The sequence below is a fragment of the Vanessa atalanta genome, chromosome 10, assembly GCF_905147765.1.
Source record: "Vanessa atalanta chromosome 10, ilVanAtal1.2, whole genome shotgun sequence".
Classification (NCBI taxonomy): domain Eukaryota; kingdom Metazoa; phylum Arthropoda; class Insecta; order Lepidoptera; family Nymphalidae; genus Vanessa; species Vanessa atalanta.
Genome location: NC_061880.1, coordinates 810,333 through 832,767, shown reverse-complemented (window position 1 = coordinate 832,767; position 22,435 = coordinate 810,333). Strand labels below are relative to the sequence as shown.

General features: G+C 36.1%; 1 protein-coding gene across 1 annotated transcript in view; it reads right to left on the bottom strand.

The window, feature by feature from the left end:
* Positions 1-2,611: 2,611 nt before the first annotated feature.
* LOC125066727 (vacuolar protein sorting-associated protein 13A-like) overlaps positions 2,612-22,435 on the bottom strand; it is a 42,745-nt gene continuing 22,921 nt past the window's right edge. Inside the window, exons 28-53 of the mRNA XM_047674961.1 lie at positions 20,945-21,307; positions 20,520-20,794; positions 20,074-20,247; positions 19,639-19,961; positions 19,383-19,548; positions 19,087-19,300; positions 18,631-18,741; positions 18,162-18,249; positions 17,864-18,008; positions 17,646-17,780; positions 17,275-17,477; positions 16,732-16,868; positions 16,165-16,407; positions 15,858-16,021; positions 15,583-15,765; positions 15,145-15,417; positions 9,958-10,089; positions 9,427-9,569; positions 8,132-9,355; positions 7,624-7,816; positions 7,190-7,334; positions 6,948-7,061; positions 5,204-5,346; positions 4,861-5,006; positions 4,393-4,513; positions 2,612-3,468 (exon numbers count right to left, since the gene is read on the bottom strand). Of these exons, the coding sequence (XP_047530917.1) occupies positions 3,328-3,468; positions 4,393-4,513; positions 4,861-5,006; positions 5,204-5,346; positions 6,948-7,061; positions 7,190-7,334; positions 7,624-7,816; positions 8,132-9,355; positions 9,427-9,569; positions 9,958-10,089; positions 15,145-15,417; positions 15,583-15,765; positions 15,858-16,021; positions 16,165-16,407; positions 16,732-16,868; positions 17,275-17,477; positions 17,646-17,780; positions 17,864-18,008; positions 18,162-18,249; positions 18,631-18,741; positions 19,087-19,300; positions 19,383-19,548; positions 19,639-19,961; positions 20,074-20,247; positions 20,520-20,794; positions 20,945-21,307 (5,699 nt within the window). The 3' untranslated portion in view covers positions 2,612-3,327. The remainder of the gene's footprint in view (positions 3,469-4,392; positions 4,514-4,860; positions 5,007-5,203; positions 5,347-6,947; positions 7,062-7,189; positions 7,335-7,623; positions 7,817-8,131; positions 9,356-9,426; positions 9,570-9,957; positions 10,090-15,144; positions 15,418-15,582; positions 15,766-15,857; positions 16,022-16,164; positions 16,408-16,731; positions 16,869-17,274; positions 17,478-17,645; positions 17,781-17,863; positions 18,009-18,161; positions 18,250-18,630; positions 18,742-19,086; positions 19,301-19,382; positions 19,549-19,638; positions 19,962-20,073; positions 20,248-20,519; positions 20,795-20,944; positions 21,308-22,435) is intronic.

The following is a 22,435-nucleotide window of genomic DNA, read 5'->3' as shown; positions in this document are numbered from 1 at the left end:
GGTGCGATTTCATAAGAGACACCCTCAGCACGAACGTCACTCTCGAGCCTGAAAGGGCTCAAACTTCAAGGCTGAGTCTAGTACTCGCCACAACACCCGGTGACGCTGTAAAGGCCAGTAGGGCCAACAGCACGACTACATAGACCCAAAAAAAATAATTGTCGTGCTATTTAGAACATGCTGTTTCGTCTCTTTCGAGTTGGAATATTGACGATTTGAAAAATGCTTTATTGCAAAGGTTACTTGAATAAAATACATTGATCGATTCAATTTGATTTAAAGAAAGACAAGGGAAGTAAAAAAATTCTACTGGTGAATAATTAAGTTATTAAATCTTGTGTTATTTTAGGTATATCTGAATGACTTTAGACCATTACATTTACTCCATTAATTTATTTGCAACATAAATAATAAATCTTCACCGGTTTTAAAAGTATAATTATAATACAAAAAAAACTATACATTTTTTTTTTGAGAAAAATATATAGCAAACCTCAGTACTATATGAGAGCCCACAAGAGTTCAGTATGACTTAAGATTGTCTCCTATAACACACATATACGTGATAAACATTACGTCGTCATACCCGTAAGCTTCGACGTGTTATTCATGATATTATAGATATTTTATTATGTCGTAAATTTGATAAAACATTTGATTAATATCGTTCTGTTAATGATTATTATTTAAAATTTAATATATTTAATACACAACTTGAAAAAATTATAATTTAAAACACTCAGTTTCAGGTATATATACCTATAGATATTTCTAAAATAAAAACACAAGACCAATTTATTTTCTTTATTCAACGAAAAGCTTTTAAACAACATTTAATAATACTATGACAATAATAAATTATTTAAATGCACGTTAAAAATAATATATTACTTATAATAGTCATTATATTGTGAAGATAATAATCAATTCCATTCGGTTTTATTCATACGTGCATTCAAATTAATTTAGGCCATAAAGCTTTACAATAAACTGCATTATAACTACTATTATAAAGTCATAAAAACTGAAATTGCATGTGACACGTGAACATTCATTGTAATAATATTTTTTTGAATGAAGATTAATTTTTAAAACTGCAATCTTTAGTGAGTTAACGCTGCCATTATGATAATCGTTGAAAGTTTAAACAAAGTCTGTCATTAATTTCAAATATTCTAATAAATTGCCATATCTTAATAAGAACGAAAAGTTTTTAAAACCAGCGCTACACAGGTCAATTATATTCGAAGAATGTAAACTAAAATAATATATTTTTTATGATCTATAATTATGAATAGGTGTTGATCGAGTCTATCGTAGACCTACACATAAAACATTGATTTTTAACGCGACAAATGTCGATTGTTTTGTAAGTTCTACAATTAATTTACTTGTAGCCAATTCATTGTCTGGATTGTTAACACTAGATTAAAATTGATATAAAGTAATTTATATTATTAAATTTTATGAAATTTACATATTAAAAGAATACTTAAAGTAACGGACAGTAAGAATTAGTTTCTAACAATATACAGCACGATTGACCAGCTTGACTTGGGATAAAGACTGTTTAGTTGTAATTGCGCACAATGTTTGCGTTCTCATGACAGAAAACATATTTACCAAGGAGTATTTAACGACTACAGAACAAAAAAGAGGTGCACTTGTTCTATAGAACATTTGATGCACTGGTGACGAATATATTTTTGAATGTGTAGCACTAGCTTAAATATTGATGAAGTTTTCCAGAACACAATTATAAATATTCATAATTATAGCATTATTATTTTGTTACAAAAATATTTAACATTCAATCATTACGTACATAGTGAAATATTTAAATCGATGATTATATATATATCTTATACTAGATATACATAAGTATCTACCAATAATAGTTATAAATATGACGTTAAAATAATAATAGGCTTAAAACTAAACATTTAAATACTTATTAAAAAAATAATTTAAAAATATATTATGTTATCAGCTACAGAAAGCTTGGTTCAATTACCTAGAATTTTTAATCTATTGTACTTATTAAAGTTTACATAAAAATATTTTGTAAAACCAAATTATATTCGAGGGAAGATTAGTCGTTTTTTTTTTAGTGAGAGTGATAACTTAGCTTATATTTAATTTAAATTATAAAGTAAAACAGTGATATATATATATAACACGATTATATCTAACAGAAAAACTTTAATATACTAACTAAATTATATTTGAATAGAAGCAGATATTAAAAGGAACGTTACTGCTTGAACGTTCGAAAGAATACTACAAAGGTATTATCTTCAAAATCAGTCAAAGACAAGTTATATTTTTATCATAAATATTCAAATTCATTCATAATACGATCAGTCAGAATATTCATTTTTAAGTTCCGAATAACTCTAAAATTAGACACAAATTAATATTTCAAAAATAAAAAAATATTATCTTAACATAAGTTGTGCTTATACTTGAAATATTTGTAATACTGATATATTACGTATAAGTTAAATTAATTACTGGTAGGAATTAAGTAATCTTATTCCAAAAAAAAAAAAAATACAAAAATATTTTAAATGTCTTCAATCCGATGTAAATCTTTAATTATTGTTTTACATTATTTTTACTGATCTTACTTTTTGTGTTCTCACCCTTCACAATTAATAATCATTATACGAAATTGTTCTAATTCAACACAAAGTTATTAATGTATATGAAACATATTTTTGAATAAAATAACTAATCCAATTTATTCAATAAAGAAAATAATAATCACAAGAAAAATAAAGATAAAGATAATATGTCATATTATTATATAGTAGACAGTGTTTCCAAAAGGATAGAATCCACTGCATTGCTGAAAATGCGAACAGCTATGCGCAGAGGGCGCAGGTTTATATGAATCCGAGGAATAGCAAAACTCCGGCTGAGTATTTTAAGACTCGCCTCAAGCCCGGTAACGATGATGTGGCTATATAGTCCAACATCTACGTGGTATGTAAAATGTTTGGTTAAATAAAAAATAATATACTATCATTATACTTAGTATAGCTGAAAAAAAAATACATACGGTACGCACGACAGTAAAAGCAAATTATAAGAAATTTGTTTTTTTCATATAGGTATATGTCTGATTAATTATTACAAAAGATTTCACGAATTAACAACATTTTCAGTAGGTTGCTAACTATGACACGAATATAAGGGTAATCAATAAAGTTAATTAAGGAATATTGGTGGCACAGGGTAACAAGTCAAAAAATGTTTCAAAAAACAATAAATTGAACAAAGAGTATATATTTTTTCCTTCCACCCAACGTATTGTATAAGTATTTACTGGTCGCTGGGACATCGCTTGTCTTCTAGCGCGTGTATGAGAGCGCATTCGATCTTCGACTGAAGCCAGGTCAGCACCTGAGGGTCCGGGATTTCTATAACTTTCTCGTCAGTCGAGAAATAGTCCACCATTTCATCCTAGAAATATTTTCAGCACATTTTAAAACTTCTTCCTTATTCTTCTTGTTCAAGAATTGAACAAGAATTTCATGAACGAGAATCGAAGAATGGTAACCCTAGTAACAATATAATAATTTATTATATAACAGCAAATAATATGTAAATACATACTGCTTAATTTTTACATAAAATTAATGTCCAATTATTAACTGATGTAGGAATTGATCGAATTTTGTATGGACCCAATGCTTTCGGTAACAAATTCAAGCACAGATGTTACATTGTCTGAAATTGTTTTATAGTTTATCAATACATAACTATCACCTTTGGTAAACTTTGATTGATTTGATAAAAATGACACAAAATGTAGCTTAGCATATAATAAATATGATCAGCAATTCGAATCGAACTTCCTTAAGGGTACAAAATGTCCGAAAAAGCAATTATAAATATATACAATTACAATTTTTAATGCGATATTTAATGTACAAATTTCTGCTGATATACTTTCAATCGTAGGTAATTTTGGAACCCGTCCTTTAAATAAAAAATGTATAGATCCAGATCAGATTATTTGTTCCAATGAAAGTTTTTGTACTTTTTTAAGGTTTTTTGCAGACAGACTCACCATACACAGGAATATCTATAGAGTATTTATATAATATAAATTACTTCGATAAGTTTTATAACACATCAGATTATCATAGACTTACCTTAGCGTTGAGCAAAGAATTGTCAACTACTGGTAGAATCGCGCGTGTGTGTGTGTGTGTGTGTGTGTGTGTGTGTGTGTGTGTGTGTGTGTGTGTGTGTGTGTGTGTGTGTGTGTGTGTGTGTGTGTGTGTGTGTGTGTGTGTGTGTGTGTGTGTGTGTGTGTGTGTGTGTGTGTGTGTGTGTGTGTTTGCTATAACGTATCTACTTATTACACGTGTAGTCCTGTACCTGTTTGATGTTGAGCACGAGAGCGCCGTCCTGAGCACGCGGCGCGCCGATAAGCTGGTCGAGGCGCACCGCCCACTCCACGCGCCACCCGCGCCCGCCCGCGCGCACCACGAATATATGCCTGTGAGACCGAGCCGAGTCACGTCTTGGATTGGGGTTTCGAAATACATCTTAATAAATAATTTTCGTAAGGTGTTCGTACCTGGAGTTTAATGTATGAAGATTATGAGTATAAACGTGTTCTTCGATTTAAGAATTCTCAAATACACCTTTATCAGAAGGATAAACTAAGAGACACTAAGACACTAAGAATTTTTCAACAGAAAACCCAATAAGTTTTTATCGGCCCGATCTAGGGTTTGGACCTCGGGATTTGTTAAATTTGTAACTTTTATAATAAAACTTACATCACAACAATACTTTGACCATGCCTAGAACCGACGTACTAATTTATAATATTAAACGCACCTTGTGGAGATGAGGATCGTGGCTGGTGAGGCTGGTGCGAGGTGCGCGTGCGCGACGTGCGCGTCCGTGTCGGCGTAGTGCCCGCGCGCCAACGCGCACAGCAGCGCCGCGCCGCGGGCCTCGTACGCGCTGTACGTACGCACGCCCTGGCCAACGAGAGAAGTCATTAAATTTAACTTGATCGTAAGTAACAATAAGTTTACAGAATAGCTCTGCTGAAAAAATATACGCTTTTTTTGCTGTAAAAAGATCCAATGAATCAATCCAAAAAATCCAACTATTATATTTATTAGGAGGATATTTCCCGTTGGTACTTTTTATAAATAAATATAAAAGAAAATACCTCCACTTCGGAGCAGTGCCTAGGCAGCCGTCGGCGCGCAACGAGGCGGCCGGCTCGGCGCTCGCACGCGCGCAGCGCCGCCTCCGCGCCGTCTGCGCCCGCGCGGCGCCACAGCGACGAGCGCGCCGCCTCGCGACACACGTCTGCGCACGACCTCACTAGTCACTATCACACTACGCGGTGTACACGCTCAGAGACCATTTCACATTAATATCACTTACATTTAAAAACGGAGACAAATCTTAGAGTACCTTGACTAAATACATGAATGCAAATTATTGATCACCAACGTGGTCACTATCCAAAATGCTATTACTTTTCTTGGTAGTAGAGCCTCGTGCAAGCCCATTTGGGTAGGTAGTGTACCACTCACTTAACATATTATATTTTATCGACAATCAGCAATCGTTAGTATTGTTTTGTTTGTATGGTGTGCTTAATATATATTTTAGGTGATCCATTTGCCAATTTGCCTAACTATTTAAAATTAGTAAATTAGCACTGTAAGAGTCCACTTGTAAGCAGCCCTGATTTAAGCGGTTGCGACTTGGGCGTGATCAGCCATCTGATCCTGTCTGGAGAGGGCTGAGATCTACAGGCCGCTCCCTGTCCCAGCTAAATTTAACCACTTCATTTGAATACTCACTCTTCAGGTCTAATCGAAAATACAGTTTTTGTCGCCTAGCTGGACAAGATGGCCGGACCTGCCATTTCTAATCCCACCAAAGCACCATTAATTAGCGGATTGGAACTTGGATGTTAGTATTTTTGTGCCAGTATAATTACACTGGCTCATTAATCCTTCAAATCAAACAAATTATTGAAGGCCCTCAAATTAAAATAATTGATAAGTGTGTGCTCTACCCAGACGGGCAAAGTTTTTGCCTACAAATGAAAAAAAAAAAACTAAACATGCTCAATATTCGACTCACTGCAAGAACTCATAAACAATGACATGACAATGATACAAATATCTGTTATTCACGTACTGTTGGTTTTTAATAATTAATGATTTTTTGCAGTAAGCAACTAAGCAAGCAAGGTAATAATAACTGCTTCTAAAGAAGATTAAGTAAATAATAATATCATGCTCAAGTTACTCACGTCTCACTATTGCAAAGTCTTCAACTACGCATCCACGCACAGATAAAACAACAAAGAAATATTATTATGCGTGAGAAATAAAACATTCAAATGACGTTTATTACTGTCAGTCAAAACGTCAATTAACAAAATGTCAACACGAACATGCAGTTATGTGCTTAATGTGTTAAATAAAATATTGAATTATCTAAGTATAATTGTTGTTATAAAAGACCCCAAGAACTAAACCATTCCTTAAAAATATTATACTATTAATTAAGACTAAAATTTAATCCAATTTGTACAAATCATAATTTAGCCGACATATATGTTTGAAGCAAGTGTGTGCGACACGGAATTGATGTGTAAACCTTTGGCCACACAAAGATGATTAAAAAATACAATGTCACTGAGTTCTAGCTCAATAACAGGTGTATATGTATATGTAGATGTATTTATTTAAAAAAAAATCTGCTACCATTTCTTTCAGCTGTAGCAATGACGTTAAAAAAATATTTTAATCATTAGGAATTTAAATTTTGTACAAGTTAGACTCATATAAGTATGCTATATATAACAAGTTTTAATCTACAATATCTCTAAGCGTGATGTATAAACTGAATTCTTAAACGAAGTGTTACTAACAGAAGCTACAACTCACCGAATGTAGGCCTCGCTATGAGCCCGGTGACAGCCAGAGCAACACTCGCAGGATTATTTTTGTTCCCTTCAATCACTGCTTCTGGCAAATCATTGATGACCACACCTCCGTCACCTGATACAATTATTTCATCATTTTATACACAACCCGGAGCACTGTTGCATATTTTCACAATAATTCGTAGGTCTAGTACCGAGCTGTAATACTATAAAATTGATTTAATAATAAAAATTGCAATTTACTAGTGAGTCTCTTCGGTGGACGAAGTTTTGGAGCATCTTCGAAAACGTTCGGAGCGTTGGAGTCACTCGCGCAACCCATCAGTCTTGCTGCTCCGTTCAACAATGTCAATGCTGCGTCTGACACTCTACGGGATATTGCTGAGCCCTGGGAGCAAAAGCCCATGTAAACTTAAAAAAAAAAACTACTAACAAAAACTTCGGAAATAAATCACCCGGGCACAAGTTTACACATGAGTGTATTATTATTGAAAACAATAGACAGAAAGCAGACATACAAATAAGCCATACGCTAGTAATTTATAGTAAAATAATTCATTATTCCTTACAATGCATATATATAGGCGGAAGGCCTATAGGCCATAGGTACTATGGCCAATGTTACGACATCGCCCGAATACAGGGCTGTTTATAGACTGTGTTTCGACTGTACATACCACACATGGTTCATAGTAATTCTTCAATCCTTTGGAGAAGTCGCCAATGTAACTGTAAGGGTTCCCCAGGATGTTGAGTCCTAATACAAGCACGTAGAATTGCTGCACCAGCTGTAGCCTGTAGTGGCGACAGGCCGTGTCCAGCAGCGAAGGCAGAGTGATGGGGGCATTCCGAAGTTCTAAATAGCTCATCCTAACAAATGTTAAGAAGAATTAGTAAAGTATATTTTTGTATAAAGTGTGAAGTGTGTATTTATAAAAGTATTATAGATTTCTAATACATAACATCTACATCGATATAGTAGATGTAGACGATTGTGGACAATTTTAATACGTGGAAATCCATATGTATCCTATTATACAAGTGCAAACATTCTATATTGGAATAAATTAATCGATGTCGGGTTCATTTAATATTCGGAAATGATAATTTGGTCATAAGACAGTATTAAAACTAAAAGAATGTACTTGAAACTATATTATTATGTATTTGAGAATATGTACTCACTTTAGAACAACATCTTTCATGTCGCAGAGCGATGATCCCCACGAATTGAATAAATATTCTAATAGATCACTATTGAATAGCTTCGGGCGATTTTCTCTCTGATTACCGTACCTATATCTCGTTGGACTGTCTATATTTTCATTTGAATATCCTCTAGATGACAAACTCAGGACCAATTTAATAGGCGATAGGTGGACGAATTCAAATAAGACGTCCCTCTGCGCTGACGTTTGACTTCGCATCGCGATCACTGGCAATGGCATGTGTACTAAAGCGAGGTCAGCTCTCAAGCGAACAGCCGGCTTCTCTTCAACCTTCCAATGGTTCAGAATATCGAAAACGTGATTTACAAAGCCTCTATCTAAATTCACCGAATATTCTTGAATCAAAAATTTAAAATATTTATAAACATCTTGATTTATGTTCGGTCTGAATTGTTTGAGCGCGACAATTTCTACAGAAGGTTTGAGATCTTTTGACCTTATGTGAGGAGGTAGGGGAGCCGGGTGCAAAACAGTAGGAAAGACAGCTTCGTGGAGCTGGTTGTCTATTTGAAGTCTCTGTAGTTTCAAATGGCAGTATGTATTGGTATCAGATTTTCGGAACTGTAGCCATACTCCAGGACTGTATGATCTTCGAAGTTCTGAGAAGAAGGGTTTAGTCATCTGCATTTTTTCTAAGTCAATATGTAAATACTCCTTTAACTGACATTTCTTTTGCTCTGTCTGATACTTTTCCTCTATCCACGCTGTCACATCCGTCGCCAATAATTTCCACTTATTTCCAACATTAACCTCCCATTTTGGAAGGGAGTCTGTAACGCTTATATATGACAATTCCTTGTCACCGTTAGGTGTTTGCACACAGACGGAAAGACCGACACTCGCTAGAGATAAATACACTTCGTAATTGCTACGTTCAGAGTTAATTCTCATTTTGTATTGATAAGCTATTCTCTCGTCTTGGGCTAGAGCGAATACTCTTTGGTATCCGTCCATGAATGATATCCAGTAGACGATAACTTTATCTTTCCTCATCTTCTTACTTTTAGTGTGACTTTCTAGTATTTCAAAACTATCAGAATCATCACTGCTCGAAGAACCGGTCTCAGGAGACTTGGGAGTAAGTCGTTTGAGGGTAGAGGATAATTTTGATGTGACACTGTTCGTTGCGACAAGCGTCGAATGTTTTACTGAATGGAAACTAACTTTTTCTTCACCAAACCTAATAAAATAAAATGCTTAATTATTCAAAATAAATATGATATATTAATTAGGTGAACAAAGTAAACTTACCCGTCCTGAGAAAAGTCTGCCAAGAAACCTTTGCCTTTGTTATTGTAGATGTTCCACAAGAGTGATCTTTCCTTTGCCGGATCGTCCCACGTGTGCAACATGGATTGGAACGGACTTAATAGTGCCACTTGGCCAGAATCCATCTGTGTATTACACAGAGAAAATTAAACTATTTATTAATAATTATATATGTAAATCTTATATGTGAACATGTAAATGTTGTTAATTACAAATAAATAAAAAACATTTCTCATTTTCAAACGGTTTATACTCGTAAAACGTATTTCTATTTAAAGACCCATAATGTACAATTTTAGAACTGTTTTTTTAATAACTTAGACAAACTTATTTTGATCTATAATAGGAACCAAATTTATTAAAACAAAGATGTTGGTTCTTTTTAAAGAAAGTCAAGTAAGTTGTTATAACAAAATCCCAAACAACAAAACCACTGCACAAGATCAAATAATTTATTAAATGTAAATAATATTTATTAATTTTCATAAACAACAAATAATGAATCAGTTTTACCTGATGTAATTTCAGGAATAGGTCGTCGCATAGATTGTCGATGCGTACAGGAGCGTCTCCGACGGTATAGGGCTTAAACGTGATCGTGAAGGGCCGATCCGTGCCTCCCGTGACATCCACGCTGATCGCCGACTGTAGAAAATTATTTGTTTAGCAAATCATTAAGTGATAAATGTTATATAAATATCCTAGAATAAATTTCCTGGGTTAATTTTTAAGTACGAGTATATTGACCAAAAAATGAACAAGCCCTATCCCCATTTGATTCTCAATAAAGTAAGATCTCAAGTGTTTCTATATCATATTATATAGTATATTTATACAATAAAAATCAAATAGAAGCCCCGAGTCCCCCCGGGACCTCAGTAAGGTCCTGTGAATGTCTGCAGTCTTGTGCAATAGAAAACACTTAAAACCATTGATATTGCCTTTCTCTAGTCGGGTTGGTTTGCATAATGTTGTCTTAGATTTTCGCGATTATTACACATTGAAATAAAACTAGTTTTTAACGGATTTAATCGCGTATATTAATTATTTTAACATCCCGACGTTTCGAGCACTTTGCAGTGTTCGTGGTCACGGGCAGACTAAGGTGATATTTGTCTCGTGGTTTTATTTCAACGGGTTGGTTTGCTTATTAATCGGATAAATGAGAGAGAAATAGCGGGGGAATACATTTATGTCAAAATCTGCACTTTAATATCAGTGTTCTGGCGATCCACAACACCCTAAATGACCCACAGATTAAGAGATCTTGGACGCTTCACCGAAGGTCACGAGACGCCCTCCAACGCGCAGTGTACGGGTTTTTGCACCCCAGAGATTAAGACGGATCTAATAATGTCTTTATATAAATATAGATATATAGTCAGATAGCTAATATTCGATTTTTTTTTGTATTTTAATTAATAATTAATGGAATTCTGGCGCAGATAAAAAATAGATTTCAGGAAACCAGTTGCATTTATACTAATAAATAGTTAAGATAATTTTCATTGCATAATAGGGTTATGTGTTATTTATTTTAATTATCTTTCAGTAAAATTATTTTCGTTCAGCACTTTATGAGACGAAAGTTAAATATGATAAGCGGAAGTGAGCGTCGAAGGTTCATAAACTGTTAGACAAACAGTGACATTAACTTATACCAAGACTTGAGCGTTACGGCGCTATGATTCTTATTCATCTATTGGTACTTTTATTTTATACATATGGAAAATAATTCTTATGTTTTGTGCGTATTATATGCGTTCACGTATCATTTATCTGATTGAGATCATGTAATCTTGGTTTACTTTCGCGCAAGGGCAAGTTTTCACTCGGATAAAATAAAAAGCATGGTACACATTATTATTACATTATTAATAATAAATCAAAAAACGACAGAGCCAATTCTATACATTACCAACTTTTTTCAATGAGTAGGAAAATGACTGAACTCTTTATAATTTTGGAGCTCGTGAATTCCTTCGAAATGTTTTTAATGAAGAGGGCAAATTTACAGTTACTTTACAATATGTTTACAATAATATAATGAATATTCACAATAATATAGATATTTTATAAAGACACGAGAAGGAAAGGTAAACTAATTACACCTAGTTTCCGACTTTGGAAAGTCAGTACATCCTTTCTGGGATATGGTATTCGTTTCTATAATAAAGTGCCCCAGTTACTATTAACTTGACCTATAAAAAAATTTGAAGCTCACATCTAAAACACATTGATAAGTAAGGCATATTATTCAATAAAAGATTATATTTAAGATAAAAAAGCGTGGATTTACTATTTATTGATTTGTATTTAGAAAAAATAATTGCACTTTACTAACATACTGTGTAATTAAAATGGTGGAAACGAGTAACTACTGAGTTTCTTGCCGGTTCTCCCCGGTAGCTTCACATTTAATTCAACACTATAACATGACGAATCAATACTGTTTTTATGAGCCTACTTAAATAAAAAATATTGCCCGCATTTGAAATCACCTGACCACCCAATGTCATATCCAACAGGTCATCGCGGCTTTTTAATACAATTTTAAATTTTATTCAAATAATACGAAATCTATTAAATGCGTAGTAAGAAAAGGCTTCTAAGAGTTTTTTTTTATATATATTTCTCATAGGCAATGAACTATTTATATAACTGCAGATTACTGTTAATTAATAAAATTAACATTTTTAAAGGCAATTTTAATGTGACCCGTGAATAAACAAAGAAAAAACTAATAATTAAAATGGAACTTACTTTCCAGTTGATAGCTGGTGTCAATAATATAGTATTATAATATCTTTTTCGTATATTCCACGCATTGCATTTCACAGACGTACCGCTGTATTCATTTGCGGAAATCACGAAATTTCATAGAGCTGATTTTTTACTGAACTTACTAAAAAGTATAATGCACAAAATTTATGACCTAAATTTTAAGCGACTAGGAGGATTGCGTTATTCTTTAATAATAACATCGCTTAAAATATTCGTAGAATAAAAATTACAGTTTACCATAATTATTATATGAAAGTGTATTGCACAATGCTCGTTACGTGAGGCCGTATTTACGGAGACCGCGTTACAGGCGCTAACTCAATTGACGCCACTTTCGTCCACGCGGTCAGATCTTATAAGATTTCGTTAAAAATTTCACTTCCTCTCAGTTATCAAAGAACGCGTGACAGCTTAATACAGGTCCAAAGATGTTGATGACATCTATTTTCATTTTCATTTCGTGTGTAGTGTATATTGATTGTTACAATTATAAAAGTGGTCGCTGCTATGGATGTCGGACCGACTACACAATAATAAGACGATCGAAACATTATCCCAGCACACCGTTCAAATTTTACAACCGGCCACCATTCAGTCATCCCATTAGAGGTCCGTTCTCCTACACTCCACCACCTGGATACACTGCCAACGATGTCGGACCCCCGATTTCGTCCAACTCAAGGCCGTACAAGGTTAGTAAAAAACCTACTAACGAAGGTTTGGGAGACGAAGATATAAATAATTTGTTTAAATATCTTTCAAAAAAAGACTTGGATAAAATAGTAAAATACGCAAATGAAAAAGAAAGATTCTCTATGAGATATCGTGAACCGAGTGATAACAGTAATTACGAATATCCCCAGGACTTTAACAGTAATGAAAATATACCAAGCAAATATCAGGCGTACGAAAGTGATAGAATACCGAATAGTCCAAATACACGTCCTGACGAAAACAGATACCATGGCCCCGATAACGATAGTTCAAATGTAAATTACGAGAACAGTCAGTTCGCAGGACCGTTAAATAATTATGGCCCGTACTCTCAAGGCCACTTAGAGGGCGAGGAATCTATGCACAAATCACAATTTTCATTCTTAGACGCTCATATTCAGAAAGAAATCGATGATATGTCATTCGAGAATCGAGATAAATACACCGACAGTAGAACAATGCAAGAGGAACTATTACCGAGACCGACTAATTTAAGAAATGACGATTATGATGTTTCCTACACAAACGATGTGCCTTCAGTCCTAAAACCTGAGACTTCCTCATATAAACTAGAAAACTTTGCCGATCTACCTTTGATGGGTTACGAAAACTCTAAACTACATTCAGTTAACTCGTACAGTGTACCACATTATTCAGTAAGTATATTATAGCTGTTAAAGCCCGGTTTCTGTATTATACGAATCGTTACTGTATATCAGGAACCAATCATTTTTGAGTTACAAGTAACAAGTCGTTGTACGTCACATATATATACGATTTTAAAACGTATATATCTTTTTTTACAGTGATGCTTTCGAATTACGTCTCGTACATAAACGTTAGTACGCAGAACGAAGCGTTTTTTGAATATAATAACCGTTGGAAAATTTATGTGTTGCTCAAATACTCTACAAAAAACACTCAAATTCATTCGATAGTAAGAAAAGCTATTTTATAGGTTGTTTTATTGCAGGAGACAGACAATACATGACACAAAAACCAATATCCGCATTCTTTAAAATTACGATTTCGCTTCGTTCTCAAACCTTCAAGAGTCATTTAAAAACCCTTACAAATTTATTGAATCTTTATATCTAGCATTTGTAAAATCAGAATGTTTTTCCTCAGGTAACATCAAATCTCAAACCATCAAATCAGAGACCCTTCAACAAGCCGTTATCATCATTTTCATCATCCTCACAATTTTCAAAACCTTCAAGTCATAACAATGAATTCGAAGTGGAACCAGCTCCACCAGCATCCGTCGCTAAGGAACAGAGCGACGCTCATCTTAAAGCTATAAAAATTTGGACCCACAAATCTAAAGGGACCGCGTACACTCTGCACGACGATGGAACCTTAAGTCTCGAAAAACCTACTAGACCTAAATTTGAGTATAATTAAGATTTAAAATAGTATTTTTATTTATTTTAAGGCTACTATTTAATGTTTTATTCAATAAGCAATAACCAAGTACATGCTTATTTGAATTAAAGTAATAAACTATATTACCAAGTTTTTTTTAAACTATAAACTTATTTTCCTAATTAAACCTTTGAATCGGATGCGCAATAATTTCGAATTGAATTATAACTGAAAACATATGTAAATTAACATACATATGTCGAAGGGTCGGTCTTATTCCATTTTTAAACTAAAGCTGGTTAATTATAGCAAACAAAAAACAATTATGAAAATCGGTTAACCAACCGTAAAGAAAAAGGTACTGAACTGCTTTGTCTTTGCCTATTTATATAGGTATATACATATATATTATGACATACCAATGTTTCATAATAGGATTACGAACATAAGTAATAAGTAACTAAAGGAAAGTTTTAAATCCTTGTTTTTTTTATAATATAGATATTCGGACGAGCAAATTTTGCCACTTGATTGTATGCGGTCACCACCGTCTCAAGAACTCTGCCTCTGGCAGTGAGGAATATTAACTATTACTTATTACCCTTGAGAGCTAAGATGCTATGTCCCTTGAGCATGTAGTTACACTGGCTTACTCAATCCTTGTGACATCCTTAAAACTGGAATAATTGCTGTTTGGTGATAGAATATCTGATGAGTGGGTGTTACCTACCCATATTTGCTCGCTCAAAGTAAGGGACAGTTAAACTTTTGAATTAGTAATTAGTGCGGAATCGTAGATACAAAATATGTTATTTGCACCGAACAAGAGCAACTCACCCCCTTATCCATACGCAGCACCGTAAAATGATTCTTTGTGATGGAAAAGTGTTGCGAGACGACGGTCGAGTCCCGGTACTTGCAATGCATGGCCATGGAGTCCGTCTGCGGCCAGAAGGGCGTGCACTGCTGCGGCGCCAGGTCTATCCACAGGTCGGCGGCTTCGTTTTCCTCCATGAAGCGGAGGTGGCGCTTCGTGTCGTTGTACACGATGAAATACGGGAGGAATGTCACTATTTTTGTCAGCTGCGGACAGACCTCGGAGAGCGTCACCTGCGAAAATGTGACGATGAATGATAAATAAATAATACTAATCAATTCAATAATCATAATAAAACATTTCAAACATTGGGATACCTAATCATAGGATTAATATGATATACAAACTAAGAGATCGAACCGATAGATATAATGAGACAGACGTCGCGCGTCACTCACGTGCAGCAGCATCCGGTAGCTGAGGCGGCGCTCGGAGTGCGTGCACACGAGCAGGCCGGGCGCGTGCGCGCGCAGGCAGGCGGCGCGCGACCAGCCCGACTGGTGCGCCCGCACGCGCACGCGCTCGCGCTCGCTCCACAGCAGCGGCTCCTCCGACACCTCGTAGCACGCGTCCGAGCGGCCCTGCGCACAGGGCAGGCACGTCGAGCGGTTACAGTCGATGGACTGGGCGAGAATGCGAGATCCATATATACCTCTTTCGTAATAAGTAGTACCTTAATCTGCAACGGCAAGCCGGTCTTATTGATGAGCCAGCATGGCGCGTACAGCAGCAGCCTCAGGTTGGGTCCCTGCTGGAGCCTAGCTCGCACCGTGAGCCGCTTGTTACCACCCTCCGTTTCGCATTCCGTCGTCATGCTGATCGTCTTCTCCGTCATATCTTGGGAAGTATCGTAGACATTGTTGAGATATTATTATTTATTTGTAAGAACTAGCATCATAAATCAAACATATTTCCTCCCGCGACAATGACAAGTCAACAAACACCGATGGAGCAAACACGACCGGCATGACGAGACGTACCCGGGGACAGCGTGAAGGCGCCGCTCCAGGGCAGGCCCAGGTAGCGCACGTGCAGCTGCAGGCGGTGCGCCAGGCGCGGCGCCAGCGCGTACACGTGCGCGCGCTCGCCCGCCTCCACGCGCACGCACAGCGCGTCGCGCGCCAGCTGCAGCGCGTGCGGCAGGCGGTTGTGCACGGCCAGCGGCGGCACCACGCGCAGCAGCAGGTTGGGGATCGAGCGCGACACCTGTGCCGACTTGCAACCTGGGGGACCGACCGTTGGCTGAATTTAACGAAGAACGATTGATCTACATGATGTTGCTAAATTAAAATTATGTATATCAACAAGTTATACGAAATATGATTGAAATATAATGAATATTTTGGAGTGCAAACATGGTACGTTTGCACTTCAAAATATTATACATCCTTAAGGAAACATGTTTACTCTTTAACCTTAAACAGGTTAAACATTTTTAATAAAAGTTTAATTTCATTAATAAAAACAAATAACATATCTTTGGACACTCAAAATACGAGACCATCTCAAGTTTATATAATAATGTTGAGTATATTGTCTAACTCTACCTTCAACGGGCACGACCTTCATAGCGAACACGCTGGGGTCAGTATCATCCATAGCGGGACACACGACGTCCCGCGAGCTGCCCAAGTCGTTGACCAGCTCCATCCACCATATACCCTGAGTAGGTGCTTGGTAGCTTCTAAAATATTCAGAAGTTATTTTTAATAAAAGAAGATGTTCCAAAATTTTCTTCTGGATGGGTCGTTTAGAACGAAATAATTAACAAATAATAGCAAACAATATCAATTTATATTAATTAATAATAATTAGTTATAAGGTATTTTTTTTAATACGAGCCGTAAGTAATTAGGCCGTGGCTTCGTTATTAGACATTTGTATTGCATATACAATTCCATTGTCAGTGGAATACATGTCTGAAAGGGCATCTATCATGACGTAAAAAATAAAAAAATCGCCACTGCGACTTGAAACGAAACTCACCTGCAAATTTAAAGTCTACAATTATGTATTATATCTCAAAGATGTGGTGCTATCAGTTAATCAGTCGGGTCATTGAATTCGATGCGAGCATGAGAAGCACTCACTCGAAGTTGGCCGGCACGAGGAAGAGGCGGCAGTGGTAGGCGACGTAGAGCGGCACGTTGTAGGTGTCGTGCGGCGCCAGCACGGCGAGGCGCAGCAGGCCGCAGAACGGGTTCCGCAGCGCGCCCTCCGCCTGCGCGCCCGCCGCCTCCAGCTCCGAGCGCCGGTACAGCAGCTCCAGCGCGTACGACGTCTCGTTGCGCACCTGCACAGCGGAGAGAACGTTTGATACACAGTTAGTATTCAATTGTCTCTTAATGTTTCTTTAAGTTACTACTTCTTTATTCTCCAAATCACCCGTGGGATGTAGCGTATCGATGGCTGTATTTGTTGCATTTAAAAACAACATGTCATCATATGGGTGAAGTCGTACCTGTAATGGTGATCGTACAACAATTTTCTTGTTGTTGTATTTCGTACTTCGCTCTATCACGATGTAATAGCGTGTCCCGTTCTTGCTCGGATGTAAAACGTGAAGCTTCGATACTGAGCGTTGAGGACATACGATCTGCGATTCATAAAATGCATTGTGTTAAAGTTATGTTGATATAATTTATTTAACTAATATTCAAGAAATGTATGGTCACTTACGTTGAGCTGGTCGAAGTCGTGCAAGCGGATGGAGAGCGTTTGGTCGGTGAGACGGCGGAGAAGCACATCTGCAGCTGGCGGAGCACCCGGGGATTGGCGCTCCGCACCCGAAAGCGAACACGTAGCAGGGAATCCACCCTCAAAACTGAAACAATTATTATTGAAAGTTCCTTGAATCACTTATCACATCATTCATCTTCCATCAAATCATGAGATCCTCATGATTTACCTATAATATAGCTAGTCACTAGACCAACGAGAACGTTACTATTATTGGTCAAGCAATGTTGCCACTCACCAGTCCCATTCATCACTAATGTCAGTCATCTCTTGTTTAGTTTCTTTTTCCACCTCATCAAGCAAATCCGCCCCAGATGTGTCACAACCTTATGGAAAAAAATGAGCTTTTAATATTTTATACTGTTATTATATTTGAAAAACTTCAAAAAAATATCAAAGTTTAAAATAAATTATTAAATAACACTATGTTTTTTGAATATTGTTGTGTACACCACATGTAATGTGAAGTAATGCCGCTGCTGCTGCACTTTAACAAGTGTCCTCTATCTGAATTTCGGTCGTCAGACATTCGGATCTCAACTAAACATAAGATATTATATTGAATGCTACCTAAATAAATTTTATAAGAACTTATTTGGCCTTGGGCCTGCGGCCTAATAAGCTAGACGCTGATTTAGAAGATATAGATAAATTGAGAAGTATATATATGTCCTTCTACATGAAGCCCATGCTATGGTAATAGTGACCTGGCGTGCTGGCTCTGCTGGAGTGGTCATAGTCGGCGACGGCGAGCACGCGGTCGTTGCCGGCGAGGTCCGTCTCAGCTCGCGTGCGCAACACGACCGACGAGCCCGGCCCTGTACATACATGGACTTTAGTAAGGTCACTGTCGTTGTCTGCTTCAATCGGATCAAAGCAAATGTATAGCTTACAACACTATTCCATAACTACGTATATAAACTTTAATTTTACTTCCAAAGTTCCTATAAAAACTTCGCCGATCTTGGAAAACGTCAGTTTTTCACGAATACATACTGAATACGATATTATTTGAGATCTCGACCAATGTTATCGGGTCAATTTATTGTTAAAGCTATTTATTATAATTTACTCCTCCTGCGTTTAGATTTGGTTATAAGAACCAGTTCTTTTTTTATTCGATGACTTTCTATATATTAAAAAGGTTTTAAACTTTTCCTAACCTATGTCGTTTACCAGTTGTAAGCCGCTATTAGCAGCTACAATAGCTGTTACTGCAGCTGTGCGATCTATTATAGCGTTTGACAGCGCTTGCATAGCTCTCACGGTTGCTGGAGTTGCTGTGAAGTTTAATGGTGATCTTGCTTCGAGTGCAATGTAGGTACAGAAACGCGTGTCTTCTATTGATGATTCCACACTATCTTCACGTTCCGGTTCCTGAGAAAATGATAATGTAATAACATCATTTTGTAACTTTTATATCAAGAGTTACTGTTAGATTTTAATTTGATTTATTTACCTGTACCGTAACACTCTTACTTTCTACTTTCTTCTTTTCTTCACCATCTATATAGGACACTGCTTTTCCTTCTACTTCTTCTTCTCTATCACTGACTTCCACCTCGCTTTGTTCAGGTGCTGATGAATCCTCATCATTGCTCATCTCATCAATGCTAGAGTCGCTGCTACATATAGAATGATATTGCTTGTAATTGCGTATGTTGTTAATTATGAATATCTAATTTATTTTCGTGGGCAAAGAATTAAATACTTACTCTGTAAATAAATGGCCGATAGCATTGGATAATTTGTCAAGCATGCCATTTTCATTATCTGAATCAGATTCTTCAACGTCTAGTGCTTTCAAGAAGGACATACTGCAAGTATTGGTATCAACATTATAGCCTCTGTTTTGTTTTCCATTAGGATTCCTTATGAATACCATCTCACTATCCGTGTCGGCTTCATCAGCCGATGTTTCTGATTCAAATTCATTCTTTTTCTTTGGTTTTCTAGGTGGTTCCGCGGGTACGTTATCAGACATACTTTCTTCATTGTTTTTTGTGGATAATTGTGAAGACATAGGATATGATTTTGCCTAAAAAATATCGTAGTTATTCATAAAATGAAGAATGAATGGAACCGCAAAGAAATGTATCAATGTATATAATCAGGTAGGTTTATTGTTATTCGATAATAACACAACTTACCTGAAACAACGTAGCACTGATCTCCCAAGAGCGCTGAACGTTGTCCTGCAGTACAGGCTCCAGCAGTGGCTCCCAGACATCGAGACGCTCATTGTAGCAATGTGCCTGCGCCGACAGCCAACCGCTGCCATGCAGCTGACGCGACCAATCGTGTAGTGACAACTCGCTTGAGAGCTATACCAAGATTACAAGCTATTAGTATACGAACAGCATAATTTAAAAAAAAACCCATAATGTCTCACAGTTCACATTTGATATACCGTAAAAGTTATAACTTATATATTAACTTATTATATTAAATCTATATTAAACTTAATAATTAAACTTATATATGAGAGAATTATACTTATAAGTAAGCCTTAAATCTATTGCTTCTAAGTTCACTCTATTCAAAAAACGTCTAATCTGGATATTAGCGCGAAAAAAATTGAAAGGAAAAATCTTACCTTCACCAGCAAAACTGGTACTCGGACAGTGTGTTCAATTTCAAAAGTCACACGAACAATGGGCACTGCTACCACGAATGTCTCCGCTGGTTTCACACTGGGATATTTCGGTTGGATATAGCTATCTTCAGAATGGAAACCGACATACGGTGTCAGCTTCTTCGGAGACCAGAGATCCTCATCACTTTTCTCCGTTTTAGGGTTATACGTTGCAAAATTAAAAGCATCCTTCTCATCTGGTATTGTTAATTCTGCTGTAATTTCTTCTACGATATCTGTAAATGGATTAATACATTTATTTTTATTCTATGCCCGATGCTATTTATATCGTATTTATCTTAGAAAACATATAAGACTCCTAATTACAGTTAAATATGACATTAGTATTAATAAACGCAATACCAAAAAATGCAATGTTAACTTACCTACAACTGTATGTACTGTGGTCGCAGCTACATGTATATCGACTTCGGATACAGACAAACGAACAATTACGCCTTCTTCCACGTTTTTGAAACTCTTGGAAAATTCCAAATCACATGGTTTCAAAACTAACTGTGGTGGTAGATTCTTTAATTTAGATTGTAATTTGGACATAACTTGGAGGCCAGCTAGAGAAACAACGAGATTCTCAGTATTAGAATGACAAGAGTAGTCAATTAGGAGTTCAGTTCTCAGTAGCAAGGCATGACCCTCGGTTTTCATGAGATCTGTGAAGAACATCACTTCAGGCTGGCGACATTGGACCGATATCGATAAACTTGGCATATCTTCTGATATCGATGTTGCTGAAATATATATATATAATAATTTAATAAGCTATCGTATAAATGATTCTTGATGATTAGGGATCGGGCTTAATATGACGATAATATTTTTTAGTTTTATTCAATTTACATCATCACTTAGTGTGGACAGTAGTGAAAACCAGTTTTTTTTAAAACCTTCGCATCAACTATTTGGAACAGATTCGGCGTATAATTTAGCGACAAGAACCGATAAGCTTATGAGGACAGTCCTTGCGGAACGCTAAAATAGCGCTTACTATTTTCAAAATATCTTAAAACTGGAGCATTGATTATGGATAAAAAAATACATTAAGTATGTGAATAGATATATCTCAAGTTTCACCGGATCATATTTATAAAATATATATCAATAACTTAATAAATTCATCGTCAACATCACTCCAAATACTGAAATCGACCTTTTCTATTAACATTTTTAAGCTATTTAGCAGCTAGTTTTTTTTTTTTTTTTTTTTCTTTTTTTTTTAAGAGCTTTGTCGCTAAAGCGACTATGTCGCTCTGTTAGTGCACAAACGGTGTATATACATTTCTTAGTAATAAGTTTATGGTCGTTCTATCAAGGCTTGGTAAACTATCTTATACAATTGTTTTGCAGAGTTTGACTCAGGAACTGATAAAATGCTATTACACTCGCCAACGTTCATGTGGAATAGTATACTGCTAAAAAATTGACGTCGCTTATTTTCGTTCCGAACACATTCCATTAAAATATGGTAGACGTCTTCCAATATCCCACAAACGGAACAATAAGGGTTGGGAGATTTTCCCATCATATGGCGAAATTTATTTAATGGAATGTGTCCAGATCTTAGGCGTAGAGCAGTCACAATGTCCTTTCTACCCAGTGAAACGGTGTCGATCCAAGGTATAGTAAGAGGTTGAAACTGTATGGTCCTAAACCAGATGCCTTTATCTTTCGACTTTTTATCAAAATATTCCGCCCACAAGTCAAAACATTTATTTTTAATCACATGCAGACATTCAGTATAACAGGGTTTTACAAAAATTTCAACACCTTCGTAAGTTCCGATTTTAGCGAGTGTATCCGCTATCTCATTACCTACTATATTCACATGGGATGGAATCCACTGCAAAGTAATTATTTTG